Source organism: Odocoileus virginianus, chromosome 31, assembly GCF_023699985.2.
Source record: "Odocoileus virginianus isolate 20LAN1187 ecotype Illinois chromosome 31, Ovbor_1.2, whole genome shotgun sequence".
Lineage (NCBI taxonomy): Eukaryota > Metazoa > Chordata > Mammalia > Artiodactyla > Cervidae > Odocoileus > Odocoileus virginianus.
The window spans coordinates 10539290-10555970 of NC_069704.1; the positions used below are offsets into that span (position 1 = coordinate 10539290).

The 16681-nt window shown below is 38.7% G+C and overlaps 1 protein-coding gene across 2 annotated transcripts in view; it reads right to left on the reverse strand.

Moving 5' to 3' along the window:
* Window positions 1–16681, reverse strand: part of HSDL2 (hydroxysteroid dehydrogenase like 2) — a 54549-nt gene that overhangs the window by 36848 nt on the left and 1020 nt on the right. For both annotated transcript variants that reach the window (XM_070459276.1, XM_020905340.2), the window contains exons 2-3: window positions 2855–3018; window positions 1626–1724 (exon numbers count right to left, since the gene is read on the reverse strand). In XM_070459276.1, coding sequence (XP_070315377.1) covers window positions 1626–1724; window positions 2855–3018 — 263 coding nt within the window. The remainder of the gene's footprint in view (window positions 1–1625; window positions 1725–2854; window positions 3019–16681) is intronic.

The following is a 16681-nucleotide window of genomic DNA, read 5'->3' on the forward strand; positions in this document are numbered from 1 at the left end:
AAACAGAGGTGATTTCTGTATCTATACAGGCCTTCAGTATCTATAATTAATGTCCATCTTGACCCATTTCAGAGATTTCTTGGGACAACACCAAACAACAACCGAACTGTTCATGTTCTCTAACAGAATTAGAGGACAGGAACTAAGACTGAGAAAGGGCGCAGACAAAGGTGGTAGCAGTCCTCCCTTAAATTGTGATGATCTCGGTCTCCAAAAAGGATAAACTCACTCTCAGTTGACAGAGCCAATGGATCAATGGAAAGAACTAAAACTGGATGAATATACAGAAAGGAAACGCTCTATTCTTCTACCCTCACCACTTTATCCCTTAATTCCTCCCTAACAATGAGTGGCTAAACTAATTAGGTTAAATCCTAATTTGGCACTAATTGGTCACTTTTCCTAGTAGGTGGAAGTCATTTTAGATAAAGGTCCTGCATTTGAATGTGGCTTCTTCTCCTTCTTCCTTCCTATTTTTGGCTCTATCAGTAAGAAGAAGAAGGGGGAAAAAAAAAAAACACCCAGTAATTTTGCATTCTCTCTCCTCTTCTCTCAGGGGCATTCACATTACTTTGGGAAAAGAGCCAGCCAGGGGTAAGATTTTGAATTTAAAGGAAGAGATCCCATTTGAGTCAAAGCTTTGTGCTCCAGTCCAGAAGAATACAGCACCCTGCATTAGGGGTTAAAAGCATGAGACTTGCTAATAAAGCATTACCTTGTTCCCCAATATCCTCTGCATATACATAGAATATTATAAGAATATAATAATATTCTCTGGAATATTATAAGAAGAGAATGGTAATGGTTTGGACAGCATTTGGACACAGCTAGATTCCAAGCTATAATACCATCAAAGTCTTAGTTCAACTCCCAATACTTGCCTTCTAGGAGATTATGAATTAATTGGGGGAAAAGAAAAAAACACTAAGATCTGAAGTTTTACAAAAGAGGACCAAAGGAATGTTTTAGGAATTCACAGAAAGAAAAAATGTACATTTCTGATTACTTGGCATAGTCGGGAAACTGGCTTCATTAAGCAGATGAGCTTTAAGCACAAAAATTTCAAACGACAAAGAAGGGATCAATTCAGGAAGGGTCAGAGGTGGAGGCGTGAGCACTGGAGGAGCTTCAAGAAGGGAAGAGAAAAGGTGAAAAGGCAAAAAAAAAATTAAGGTGAAGAAATGGAAGCAAACTCTTTTGGCTGGATTAGGGAGTTTACACAGGCGTACAGAAAGAAGATGGAGCCAAAACAAGTCTGTTAACATCAGAATGAGAAATATCTTGAAAGCCAATAGCTAATCTGCACTTTACTCAATAAATATTAAAAAGTCACCAGATAATAGGTTACATGAAGACAAGTGGGTGGGTCCTAGTGCATATGTTATGGTCAAGGTCTTAACTTTACCTTGGATGGGAGACTGATTATATTAAAAATAATCTTTAACAATTATTCAATTACTCATCAGATGGTTTTAAGCTGTGCTTCTGTAGGAACAAATACTTATTTCTGGCTATACTCTGAAGACTTAGAGAGTAAAAATATCAAAAGAAAGTTAAAAATTAAAACAATAGCTATACCAATACTTTACCAATATTCAATAATTATCTCAGAATGAAGGCACTACCTCCAAATTTTTCCACTGCCTTCTCCACAGCACTGCTGATTTGCTCTTCATTTCTCACATCAACGATACATGGCAAAGCCTTTCCTCCAGCTGCTTTGACTACAAAGGATAAATAAAGATGCATTCAAATGTTAAAACTTTCATCAATACCAAACCTCTGACATGAGTCAAAAGGAAAAAGTACCCCATTTTCAGAAAATCAATATAAATAACTATGTCTTCCAACTGCTAGCAACTCTGTCCTACTGTAGGACAGACTGAATTCATAGCCATCTACAAACTGGCCAGGTCAACTCTATTTAAAAACAAACAAAAAAGAGGGCAATTTTTAAAAACGCTATTAAAAAGAAATAAGGGGGGAAGGTAATTTAAAAGATGTTTACTACGGAAAATTTCTAAAAATGTACAAAAATATAAAGAAGAGTATAATGAACTATCATGAATCCATCAACTATCTTCAATGATTGATAATGTTTTGAAGTAAATTTATCTACCATCAATTCTGTTTGGTTTGTTGCTGGTCTATTTCAAAACAAGTCCCAGGCATCATTTCATTCATAATTTCTTCATATGTATTCCCTTAACATAACCACAGTGCTATTAACATAACTAACAAAACTAGCATATCAGCGGAAGCTGAATTTTTAAGCCCTCACTCCTAGCACAGTGCCTTGAATATAAGCACTCAATAACTATTTGTGTTCCCTGGGCTCGGTAACAACCTAGAGGGGTAGGATGGGGTGGGACATGGAAGGGAGGCTCAAGAGGAAGAGCGCATATGTATATCTATGGCTGATTCATGATGATGTATGGGAGAAACCAACACAGTACTGTAAAGCAATTATCCTTCAATTAAAAGTAAATAAACTTATTTAAAACGAAAAAAATAACTATTTGTGACCTGAAAGCATTAAAATAATGACTTGCAAATTATGCAGAGAACAGGTAACATGGAGCATTTTTTCATTCACACCATCCACCTCTTAAGTTCTTTCCTCTGCTTCCACTCCTCTGCTCCTTGCTCCCATTCAAGAACCACTGCCCTCATAAAATATGATTTTTAATGGAAATCGCTCCCATTACTTAAAAAAGTTAGGGAGAAAAATGATCCCCAGACACCGTTCTAAGGTGACAAAACATTTCTTGAACCAGATAAAATTATTTTTAGGACAGACTTCAGATAAATATAATTAAACTTTCCAGCAGACTCTCTATTTATTGAAACATACTTTCTTCAGCAGCAGTATAGATGGTGCCTGGAAGTTTGGGGTGTGCCTGGGTGGTCTTCGCAGCAATGACTATGTTTGCTCCATCCTTGGCCGCTTTCAAAGCAATCGCTTTGCCAATGCCACGGCTTGCACCTGTGATGAAGACAGTACATCCTGCTAACTTCCTACAACAGAACAAATGTGGCCTTATTAGAAACCTCAAAGTTTTTATTTATTGATATCAGTACCATAAACTCATGCACATACTCACAAAATATGTGTTTCCTCTTCTATCAAACTCTCTCTAAACCCTCCTCCTTCCCCATCTGATACCTGATTACTCCCATTGTATAATGATCTATAAATTATTATAACTGCAGTGGCCAGATTTGCTATGATTTTTGCAGACAAAATCTGCTCAAATGAGTAAATCTTAAAAAGAAATGAGGAATTAATGAACTACATGAACATATATACATTTTCCCCACACAGGAAAAAGTATTAAAGTTTATTTTTGAAAAATTTGTAAAAAGACCTTACTTTTGAATGGTGGGATTATGAATAAATTTTATCGTAAGTCTTTATATTCTTCAGGATTTTTCAGTTTTCTGCAATGAATACATACCACTTAAAAGGAATTATGTAAAAGCTAATAATTATTTAACAGATGTTCATCATTGCTTATAATAGCTAGAGTGGAAACAACTTAAATGTCCATCAACTGACGAATAGATAAAGTAAAATGTGTTACATACAACCGATCACATGGACTGTAGCCTTGTCTAACTCAATAAAACTATGAGCCATGCCATATAGGGCCACCCAAGACAGATGGGTCACGGTGGAGAAGATGTTCTGACAAAACGTGGTCCACTGGAGAAGGGAATGGCAAACCACTTCAGCATTTTTGCCTTGAGAACCCCATGAACAGTATGAAAAGGCAAAAAGATATGACACTGAAAGATGAACTCCCAGGTCAACAGGTGCCCAATATGTTACTGGAGAAGAGTAGAGAAATAACTCCAGAGAGAATGAAGAGATGGAGCCAAAGTAAAAATGATGCCCAGTTGTGGACATAACTGGTGATGGAAGTAAAGTCCAATGCTGTAAAGAACAATATTGCATAGGAACCTGGAATGTTAGGTCCATGAATCAAGGTAAGTTGGAAGTGGTCAAACAGGGGATAGCAAGAGTGAACATGGACATTTTAGGAATCAGTGAACTAAAATGGACTGGATTGGGCAAATTTAACTTAGATGACCATTATATCTACTACTGTGGGCAAGAATGTTCATCGCAGCACTGTTTATAATAGCCAGGACATGGAAGCAACCTAGATGCCCATCAGCAGACGAATGGATAAGAAAGCTGTGGTACATATACACCATGGAATATCACTCAGCCATTAAAAAGAATACATTTGAATCAGTTCTAATGAGATGGATGAAACTGGAGCCCATTATACAGAGTGAAGTAAGCCAGAAAGATAAACACCAATATAGTATACTGATGCAAATATATGGAATTTAGAAATATGGTAATGATAACCCTATGTGCAAGACAGAAAAAGAGACACAGATGTATAGAACAGACTTTTGGACTCTATGGGAGAAGGCAAGGGTGGGATGATCTGAGAGAATGGCATCGAAACATGTATATTATCAAGTGTGAAACAGATCGCCAGTCCAGGTTGGATGCATGAGACAAGTGCTCAGGGCTGGTGCACTGGGAAGACCCAGAGGGATGGGATTGGGAGGGATGTGGGAGGGGGGATCAGGATGGGGAACACATGTAAATCCATGGCTGATTCATGTCAATGTATGGCAAAAACCACTACAATATTGTAAAGTAATTAGCCTCCAACTAATAAAAATAAATGAAAAAAAAAAACAAACAAAGAATCCCTTAGAAGAAATGGAGTAGCCATCATAGGCAAGAAAAAAGTCTGAAATGCAGTACTTGGGTGCAATCTCAAAATCAACAGAATGATTTCTGTCCGTTTCCAAGGCAAACCATTCAATATCACAGTAATCCAACTCTATGCCCCTACCACTAATGCTGAAGTTGACTGGTTCTATGAAGACCTACAAGACCTTTGAGAACTAACACGCAAAAGAGATGTCCTTTTCATTATAGGGGACTGGAAAGCAAAAGTAGGAAGCCAAGAGATACCTGGAGTAACAAGCAAATTTGGCCTTGGAGTACAAAATGAAGTAGGGCAAAGGCTAATAGAGTTCTGCCACGAGAATGCACTGGTCATATCAAACACCCTCTTCCAACAACACAAGAGAAGACTCTACACGTGGACATCACTAGATGGTCAATACCGAAATCACACTGATTATATTCTTTGCAGCCAAAGATGGAAAAGCCTTATATAGTCAGCAAAAACAAGACCGGGACCTGACTGTGGTTCAGATCATGAACTCCTTATTGCCAAATTCAGACTTAAATTGAAGAAAGTAGGGAAAACCACTAGACCATTCAGGTATGACCTAAATCAAATTCCTTGTGATTATACAGTGTAAGTAACAAATAGATTCAAGGGATTAGATCTGATAGATAGAGTACCTTAAGAACTATGGACAGAGGTTCGTGACATTGTACAGCAGGCAGTGATCAAGACCATCCCCAAGAAAAAGAAATGCAAAAAGGCAAAATGGTTGTCTGAGGAGGCCTTACAAATAGCTGAGAAAAGAAGAGAAGCTAAAGGCAAAACAGAAAAGGAAAGATAAACCCATCTGAATACAGAGTTCCAAAGAACAGCAAGGAGAGACAAGAAAGCCTCCCTTAGCGATCAATGCAAAGAAATAGAGGAAAGTAATAGAATGGGAAAGACTAGAGATCTCTTCAAGAAAATTAGAGATACCAAGGGAACATTTCATGCAAAGATGGGCACAATAAAGGACAGAAATGGTATGGACCTAACAGAAGCAGAAGTTATTAAGGAGAGGTGGCAAGAATACCCAGAAGAACTATACAAAAAAGATCTTCATGACCCAGATAACGACAATGGTGTGATCACTCACCTAGAGCCAGACATAAGTCAAGTGAGCCTTAGGAAGCATCACTACAAGCAAAGCTAGTGGAGGTGATGGAATTCCAGTTGAGTTATTTCAAATCCTAAAAGATGATGCTTTGAAAGTGCTATACTCAATATGCCAGCAAATTTGGAAAACTCAGCAGTGGCCACAGAACTGGAAAAGGTCGGTTTTCAATCCAATCCCAAAGAAACACAATGCCAAAGAACGTTCAAACTACTGCACAATTACACTCATCTCACATGCTAGCAAAGTAATGCTCAAAATTCTCCAAGCCAGGCTTCAACAGTATGTGAACTACGAAATTCCAGATGTTCAACCTGGATTTAGAAAAGGCAGAGGAGCCAGAGATCAAATTGCCAACATCCGATGGATCATCGAAAAAGCATGAGAGATCCAGAAAAACATCTACTTCTGCTTTATTGACTACACCAAAGCCTTTGTCTGTGTGGATCACAACAGACTGTGGAAAATTCTTAAAGAGATGGGGATATCAGACCATCTTACCTGCCTCCTGAGAAATCTGTATGCAGGTCAAGAAGCAACAGTTAGAACTGGACATGGAACAACAGACTGGTTCCAAATAGAGAAAGGAGTATGTCAAGGCTGTACATTGTCACCCTGCTTATTTAACTTCTATGCAGAGTACATCATGAGAAATGCCAGGCTGAATGAACGACAAGCTGGAAATCAAGAATGCTGGGAGAAATATCAATAACCTCATATATGCAGATGACACCACCCTTTTGGCAGAAAGTGAAGAACTAAAGAGCCTCTTGATGAAAGAGAAAGAGGAGAGTGAAAAAGTTGGCTTAAAACTCAACATTCAGAAAACTAAGATCATAGCTTTCAGTCCCATCACTTCATGGAAGATAGACGGGGAAACAATGGAAACAGTGACAGACTTCATTTTGGGGGAATCCAAAATCACTGGTGGTGACTCCAGCCATGAAATTAAAAGATGCTTTCTCCTTGGAAGAAAAACTATGACCAACTTAGACAGCATATTAAGAAGCTGAGATATTACTCTGCCAACAAAGGTCTGTCTAGTCAAAGCTATGGTTTTTCCAGTACTCACGTATGGTTGTGAGAGTTGGATTACAAAGAAAGCTGAGGGCTGAAGAATTGATGCTTTTGAACTGTGGTGTTAGAGAAGACTCTTGAGAATCCCCTGGGCTGCAAGGAAATCAAACCAGTCAATACTAAAGGAAATCAGTCTTGAATATTCATTGGAAGGACTGATGTTGAAGCTGAAACTCTAATACTTTGGCCACCTGATGCAAAGAAATGACTCACTGGAAAAGACCCTGATGCTGGTAAAGATTGAAGGGAGGAGGAGAAGTGGGTAACAGAGAATAAGATGGTTGGATGGCATCACTGACTCAATGGACATGAGTTTGAGCAAGCTCCACGAGATGGTGCTGCAGTGCATGGGGTCGCAAAGAATCAAACATGACTGAGCAACTGAACTGAACTGAACTTAAAGTGTGTTATATATCAATACATACAAAGGGATCTATTCTGCAATAGAAGGGAATGAAGTATTGATCTGTGCCACATGGATGAACTTTGAAAACATGCTCAGTGAAAGAAGCCAGTCACAAAGGCCTTCATACTGTATGATTCCATTTAAATGAAATGTCCAGAAGAGGCAAACCTATAGACACACAAGGCCTAGTGGCTGCCTAGGACTGCGGGTGGGAGAAGGAGGGATATGGGGTTTCTTTCTTGAATATTCTTTCAAAAATATTTTAAAGTTGACTGTGGAGTGTACACAACTGTGACTATACCATTTAATTGTACACTTTAAATGGGTAAATTGTACAGTGTATGAATTACATCTCAATAATGATGCTAAACAAACAAACAGAAAGTTGGCAAAAAAAACTCTGGGTGTTGTTTAAAAGATTCTCTGATCCAAATGTGAGGAAAACTCTCTGTGCCCATTCATTTTTTAATAATATATCCAACCACCTTACCTTTTATTTTTTTATTTTTCCACCTTACCTTTTAACTTTCTACTTACTCAGGTGTTAGATGAGAAGGAAACCTGTATTAAGTCAGAGTGGGAAACCCACTTTCTTGTTTACTTTCTAAAGGCATATAATGTTTAAGAAGAAGGCTGAAGAGAGGGAGGCAAAGTGACAATGACAGAAAAAGGGGCAGTAACCAGAGACAAGGGTAACATATAAACAGGCTTGTTAACAAAAGAATGTAAGGCTTTTGCCAAGATCAGAAAGACTACACTTTAGAAGCAAGTTCAGAGGTAAAAGTGGGAGAAAGGCCTCAAAATAAGAAATAAACGGCTTAGTAAGAAAGGGAATGGAAAGTGAGCAAGAGGTGCTCTTTTTACTATTTTTAGTAAAAAAAAAAAAAATCACAAAATACAAAAAAAAAAAAACCTATAAATAATGTGTAAATCTTACAGATCAAAATAAAATGCATACCAAGAAATAGAATATTATCAATACCCTAGAAGCCACCTGTCTACTCCTCTCTATCCTTCTTCCTCCCAACCCACAAAGTAACAACTACTTTAAATATTATTACTAATTTCCTTGCTTTTTTTTTTTATTCCTAATACCTTCTTATCTATGTCTAAGCCAGGGGCCAAATCCGACCCCCCATCTGTTTGTGTACGGTGTGGGAGCTAAGAACAGTTTTCCCAGATGAACACATATGTGTATGAACACGTTATGATCGATTTTGAACCCCAATTCAGCAAACACTATTTCCCTATTACAAATTGAACTGTATTCGCCAAAATACAATTGTACCTCCCTGTCATAGATTGAATTTTATCTACCAAAGTCTTAAGATATTTTGAAGTCCTAACCTCCAGCACCCCCAAATGAGACCTTATTTGGAAACAGGGTTGCTGCAGATGGAATTAGTTACAACGAGGTTATACAGGAGTAGCTGCTGCTGCCGCCGCTAAGTCGTGTCTGACTCTGCGTGACCCTATAGACAGCAGCCCACCAGGCTCCTCCACCCCTGGGATTCTCCAGGCAAGAATACTGGAGCGGGTTGCCATTTCCTTCTCCAGTGCATGCATGCATGCTGAGTCGCTTCAGTCATGTCCGACTCTGTGCGGTCCCATGGACAGCAGCCCACCTGGCTCCTCTGTCCATAGGAATCTCTAGGCAAGAATACTGGAGTGGGTTGCCATTTCCTTCTCCAATACAGCAGTAGGGCAGATCCTTAATCCAGCATGACTGTGCCTTTATAAGAGGAGGTAAGACTACATAAAGACAGACACATAGGGAAGACAGCATGTGACGACAGAGGTGGAAAGTGGAGTAAAGCAGCTACCAGCTAAGAACGCCAAGGACTGCCGATGATCACCAGAAGCTAGGTGATCACTAGAGGCAAGTGAGGGTTCTACTCACAATTTCAGACGGAATACTAACATTGCTAGGGCACCGCTAACACCTGGACTTCAGACTTCAAGTCTTCAGAACTTAAAAAAACAAATTTCCACTTGAAGCCACTCAATTGGTGGCAGCCCTAGGAAATAAACACATTCTTTCTTCCCCTCAAAAAAGAATTTCATTCTTGTTGTTGCAGTTTGTTGTTGTAGTTGCTGAGTCATGTCTGACTCTTGCGTCCCCATAGACTGTATCACACCAGACTCCTCAGCCCATGGGGTTTTCCAGGCAAGAGTAGTGGAGTAGGTTGCCATTTTCTACTCCAGGGGATCTTCCTGACCCAGGGATGGAACCTACATCTCCTGCATTGGCAGGTGGATTTTTCACCAGGGAGGAATCAAGGGAGCCACCAGGGAAGCCCAAGAATACTGGAGTGGGTATCCTCCTGGGTATCTTCCAGGGGATCTTCCTGACCCAGAAATTGAACCAGGGTCTCCTGCATTGCAGGTGGATTCTTTACCAGCTGAGCTACCAGGGAAGCCCTTCACACAGTATATGTCATTCCATAGTTGGCTTCTTTCACAAAACATGGTTTGGAGACTTGTCCACACTGGTATAAACAGTTACACCTACTTTAATTAGTATACAATATTTTGCATATGAGCATACTGTAAGGTCCATGGGGTCGCAAAGAGTCGGACATGACTGAGTGACTGAACTGAACTGATACTATAAGGTATTGATTTATTCGACTGTTTATGGACTTTGAGGATGGTTTCCAGGTTTTTTTTCTTTATTATGAACAATAGTGCTAAAAGAATCTTGTACCCTTCTTCCAGTCACATGTACAAGAGTTTCTCCAGGGCATATACCGACCAGTGAACTACATTTTCCCCCATATGGACAACTAGCAGCTCCAGTCTGAAAAGCCCATCTTTCCCATAGATCCTGAACGCCAGCTTTGTCATAGACCGAGTCTCCATAAATACATAGATCTATTTCTAGGCTCTCTCTTTTGTTTAATTTCATTACATGGATTGCACTGTCTTAATCATAACAGCTTTCTTGGCTATACTTGGATCTTTGCTTTTCCACATACTAGAAATTAGCTTATTTAATTGCACAAGCAAAATCAGTTGGGATTTTGATAGAATTCAATGGACAGGGGAGCCTGGCGGCTACAGTCCATGGGGTCGCAAATAGTCAACACAACTGAGCGACTAAGCACACAGCACAGCAGTGGGAGAAGAACCACCACTTTTAAGACACTGAGTGCTCCAGTCCATGAACATGGTATTACTCTCTATCTCACACCTGGAACCACAGGATGTCCCTCTGTAATCAAAGGTAATATTCTGACCATCCAATTACGGTGTTTTCAGATTTTCCCATTGTGTAATTACTCTAGTTTCCCTTGCAATCACTGCGAAGTTACTTAAAGACCATTTTTTAATTATTATAGAATTTCCAAATATTTTCAGAAATACAGAAACTACTGTCATAAGTATCCATGTTTATTTAACAGTTCAACAACAATCACAATTTTGAAAATAATTATCAGAAAGCAAACCTCAGAAGTCATTTAATTTCACCTACAAATGCTTCAGTACACACCTCTAACTTTTTTATGTAACAATGTCATTACCACAACTAAGAAAAGTAACAATAATTCCTCAAAATCAACTAGTACCCATCCTTAAGCAAAGTTTCGCAACTATCTCAAAAACATCTTTTTACAGTTGGTTTGATCAAATCAGGATCCTGTAAGGACTTCGCATTGCAGTAATTTGTTACAGACACACCTTGAGAGATTGCAGGTTCATTTCCAGACCACCAAAATAAAGTGAATATTGAAATAAAGTGAGTCACACCAACTTTTTGGTTTCCCAGTATATAAAACAATTACTTTTACACTGCAGTCTTTTAAGTATGCTATAGTACTATGTCTAAAAAAAATGTACATATTTTAATTTAAAACTATTTATTGCTAAAAAATGCTAACCACCATCTGACAAAGCAGGGTTCCCGCAAACTTTCAGTTTGTAAAACACAAAATATCTTCAAAGGGCAATAAAGGTACAGTACAAATAAAATGAGGTATGCCTTGGAGAAGGAAATGGCAACCCACTCCAGTATTCTTGCCTGGAAAAATCCATGGACAGAGGAGTCTGGCGGGCTGAAGTCCATGGGATTACATGACTGAGCATGTGTGCACGAGGGTGGAGGGAGATGGGTTGGTAGCAATAAACTGGTAGAACTAAAAAAAAAAAAAAAAAAAAGGGTATGCCTGTACATCTTATAAGTCTCTTTTAATCTGTAATAGATTTTGGATTTTCTTTATGCCGTTTATTTGCTGAAGAATACAGATCTGTAGAACAATCCATATTCTGGATTTTGAACTTCTCATTTTTATAGCCATTGTACTGTACTTGCTGACTTTTTCGTGTGTGCGTGAGTGCATGCTAAGTTGCTTCAGTCGTGTCCTACTCTTTGCAACCCTATGGACTGTAGCCCACCAGGCTCCCCGCCCATGTGATTCTCCAGGCAGAACACCTGGAGTGGGTTGCCTACCCTCCTCCAGGGGATCTTCCTGACTCAGGGATGGAACCAGAGTCTCTTACTTCTGCACTGGCAGAAGAGTTCTTTACCACTAGCGCCACCTGGGAAGCCCTTTTGCTTGTGTGCAGAAATCTAATTTTTCTCATTGACTTTTGTATCCTGAAAATGTATCAGACTCTAATTAAATCTAGTAATTTAGTTATACATTATTTTGGTTTTCCAGTTAGATAATCATATCATCTGCAGATAATGACAGCATTATTTCTTTCATTTCAAGCCAAATATTTTTTCTTTCTTTCTCCTGCCTTATTACTAAAGAAAGAAATAAAAATGTTTCCAGATGGAAGGTCTGAGGTGCAGGAAGGAATAAAAGCCAAAGATATCAGTAAATTAAGTACAGAAATCTAAAAAAGTTTTTATACTGCTAATTAGTAATAATATAAATGATATAATAAATAATAACATTTGGAGGTTAAAACAATTAAAATATATTGTTACAACAACAAAAGTTAAAAATGGAATGACTGAAGTTCAACTTTTCTAGGTCCTTGTATTGTTTGGGGGAGCGATAAAATTTTATTTACTTCAGCCACTGGTAAGTTATATAAGGAACCTGTATGCAGGTCAGGAAGCAACAGTTAGAACTGGACATGGAACAACAGACTGGTTCCAAATAGGAAAAGCAGTACGTCAAGGCTGTATATTGTCATTCTGCTTACTGAACTTATATGCAGAGTACATCATGAGAAATGCTGGGCTGGAGGAAGCACAAGTTGGAATCAAGATTTCTGGAGAAATATCAATAACCTCAGATACGCAGATAAAACAACTCTTACAGCAGAAAGTGAAGAAGAACTAAAAAGACTCTTGATGAAAGTGAAAGAGGAGAGTCAAAAAGTTGTCTTAAAGCTCAACATTCAGAAAACTAAGATCATGGCATCTGGTCCCATCACTTCATGGGAAATAGATGGGGAGACAGTGGAAACAGTGTCAGACTTTATTTTTTTGGGCTCCAAAATCACTGTAGATGGTGACTGCAGCCATGAAATTAAAAGACGCTTACTCCTTGGAAGGAAAGTTATGACCAACCTAGCTAGCATATTAAAAAGCAGAGACATTACTTTGCCAACAAAGGTCTGTCTAGTCAAGGCTATGGTTTTTCCAGTGGTCATGTATGGATGTGAGAGTTGGGCTGTGAAGAAAGCTGAGCACCGAAAAATTGATGCTTTTGAACTATGGTGTTGGAGAAGACTCTTGAGAGTCCCTTGACTGCAAGGAGATCTGACTAGTCCATTCTAAAGGAAATCAGTCCTGGGTGTTCATTGGAAGGACTGATGTTGAAGCTGAAACTCCAGTACTTTGGCCACTTGATGCAAGAGCTGACTCATTTGAAAAGACCCTGATGCTGGGAAAGATTGAGGGCAGGAAGAGAAGGGGACGACAGAGGATGAGATGGTTGAATGGCATCACTGACTCAATGGACATGGGTTTGATTGGACTCTGGGAGTTGGTCATAGACAGGGAGGCCTGGTGTACTGTGGTTCATGGGATCGCAAAGAGTCAGACACAACTGAGCAACTTAACTGAAGTTATATACATCTTTAAACTGTCCATATTAAACATGATAAATACAAATTCCAAGTCTTAACAGTTTTTGTGACAAGAATGGGATTCTAATAAAGACATGGTTTTCTAACAGAAAAAGGACAAGAACTCTGTAAGACAGGTTGTAAAGTGAAAGTTGCTCAGTTGTGTCCAATTCTTTGGGACCTCATGGAATATACAGTCCATGGAATTCTCCAGGCCAGAATACTGGAGTGCATGGCCTTTCCCTTCCCTTCTCCAGGAGATCTTCCCAACCCAGGGATTGAACCCAGGTCTCCCACATTGCGGGCAGATTCTTCACCAGCTGAGCCACAATGGAAGCCCAAGAATACTGGAGTGGGTAGTCTATCCTTTCTCCAGCAGATCTTCCTGACCCAGGAATTGAACCAGGATCTCCTGCATTGTAAATGTAAGTATTTAGATGAAAATGTCCCAATTATTGCTTTAAAAAGCCCTATCCATACCAGATGCAAACTATTACATATAGGAAGGATAAACAACAAGGTCCTACTGTGTAGCACAGGGAATTATATTCAATATCCTGTGATAAACCATAATGGAGAAGAATATGAAAAAAATGTTCATATCCTTTTCCATTATGGTTTTGAGAGAGTCAATTCCTAGGCAGGTTGATAAGAAGTCCGGGGGTCCCCGAGGAGAGAGGGGTCTGGGGTTCTTGAGGAGGAGGAAAGGGCAAACTTTTTTTTCTCTACATTTCTTAGTCTTAATCACATAAAATGGTTTTTTTTCCTTTAAGCTCGGAACTGATAAGACAACAAACAACTCAGTTTCAACTTTGTACTAGGGATTATAAAACAACAACGTATCCTGCTTGGGGACAGCTCCTCCTTCCTGAAAACCTTCTAATTAATCCTGATATTTTAGAATGTATATTATGGGAGTGGGTCTGGTAGGATCTTTCTGTTGGTAAATTCTAATCCATTATCCTAAAATGTAAATTGTGGGGGTGGGTCTGGTAAAAATTTTACAACCTTGAGACATTCTTTTGATTTACTGTAATAACTAATTTAAAAAGTATATAACTCCCCTGCTAACACTAGCAAAGGGAGGCATTCTCCGACGCCTTCTGATGTCTATGTCAGAAGCTTTCTCTGTCTCTTTCCTTACTTTAACAAAACTCCGCTACACAAAAGCTCTTGAGTGATGAAGCCTGGTCCCTGGTCCCAAAGCTAACTCTTCTTCTTCGGAGATCATGAATTCGACATCGTTCACCATAAGCTATCAGTTTATATATATACATATGTATGTTTGCGGGTTTCCCTGGTGGCTCAGATGGTAAAGAATCCATCTACAATGCAGGATACTTGGGTTTAATCCCTGGGTCGGGAAGATCCCCTGGAGAAGGGAATGGTTACTGAATACACTCCAGTATTCTTAGGTGGAGAATTCCAGGGACAGAGGAGCCTGGTGGGCTACAGTCCATGGGGTTGCAAAGAGTCAGACACACTGAGCAACTAACACACACATATATGTTAGTGTGTGTGTACATATATATGTATAATTGACTCACTTTGCCATACAGCAGGAATTAACACAACATTGTAAATTAGCTCTACTTTAATAAAATAAATTTAAGAAAAAAAAAAGTTCTACTCCTTTGCCTTTGGTCCACTTGGATTGATTCTCAGTAGGATGAAGGGCATTTTCACGCTCAAGGTCTCAGGCACTGGCAGAAACAAGGGCAAAGTCCACTTTCCTCTTAACCTGAAAACCACTGGGTCTATACCTCCATTTCTAAAGCATCAGAACCAGAGTGTAGAAGGTGAGAAAGCAAAAAGATTCCAAATTCCTCATTACTACTGGTAGATGACTAAAACTTGCTAGTGCAGAGTTAGCACTACAATTTTCCAAAATTCCCTAGTACCTCAAAATCATGGTAAATGTGATGAATCTTTAACTATCTAAATTAAAAAAAGCAATCACTTCAAAAAAACACTATACAAGTTAAAGTTCATTTAGAAAAATAAACATCTGAAGTAACAAAGAAAATTCTGAAAAAAAAATCTAGATGAGGCAGGAACTAGCCTTCTAAGATACTAAAACACTTTATAAAATTAGAGTAATTAACATAATTTAGCACTGGTACATGAACAGACAGACCAAAGTAATAAAGTAAAAAAGATCTCTATACATACAAGAATTCAGAGGTGGAATTTCTAACAGAAAGAAAAAATAACTAGTCAGTCAATGGTGCTGGAACAACTGTACACCCGGCCATCTGAACCAAAATGAAGTGGGTTTCCTAACTCACTTCCTATGCTGAAATCTGAGTCAGGGAGGAAGAAAAAGCCCACAAAAATTCCAGAAGAATACTTAACAAATTTTAAAAAATCTTTGTTTAAGATGGCCTTTTATAGCTTTGTCACAAAAACACAAAAGTCTTAAAAGATAACTTGATTATCATTGATAACTCAGATTCAATAAAACCACATGGTTCTGCATGATAAACAAATAGGATAATCAAATTCAAGATGCGATGAAAAAACACTGAGAAAAAATTTCTAACATGTATAATATAGAACAAATTACTTTTCAGTAGAGAGATGTCAGAGACCAACCAAAAGCCTAACTGTGTAAGCCAGGCAAAGGAAAAGATACACAGATGGTTTTAAACCAGGATTTCTCAATCTCTACACCATAGACATTTTGGACAAGACAATTCTTTACTGTAGGGGGCTCTCCTGTGCCTTATAAGATGTTTGCCAGCATCCCCGGACCCCCCCATTAGATGCCAGTAGCACCCCACTCAGTTGTGACAATGTGTTCCCAGATACTGCCTAATGTCCCATGGGTATCAAAATTACTCCTCAACAAGAACTGCTGCTTTAAACATATAAAAAGATCTGCTTCCTCGCTCTTCGGTGCAGATTTTAACTATAATGAGGTGCCATTTTTTCCTCTAATTAGATTTTTATTATCAAAACAAGTATTTTTACTATCAGACATTTTGCTGTTTATCAATGTGTTGGGTTAGGAAATCACATTAATTCTTCTCAGTTTGCAACCTCTTTGGAGGGCTTTTGGTATCAGCTATCAAACTTGAAATGCTTACACTCTGCTCCAGCAGCTTCATTGCCAAGAATTTATCACGTGGATACACTCAAATATGTGCAAAACAGGTGAATACAAGGATAATCATGGCAGCAAAGATGGAGTAATAAAAAACTAGAAATGATCTGGTATCCAGTGATGGGGATAGGTTAAATAAATAGAACATTAAAAGGGAGAAAGATCTAAATGTACTGAAAATAGGT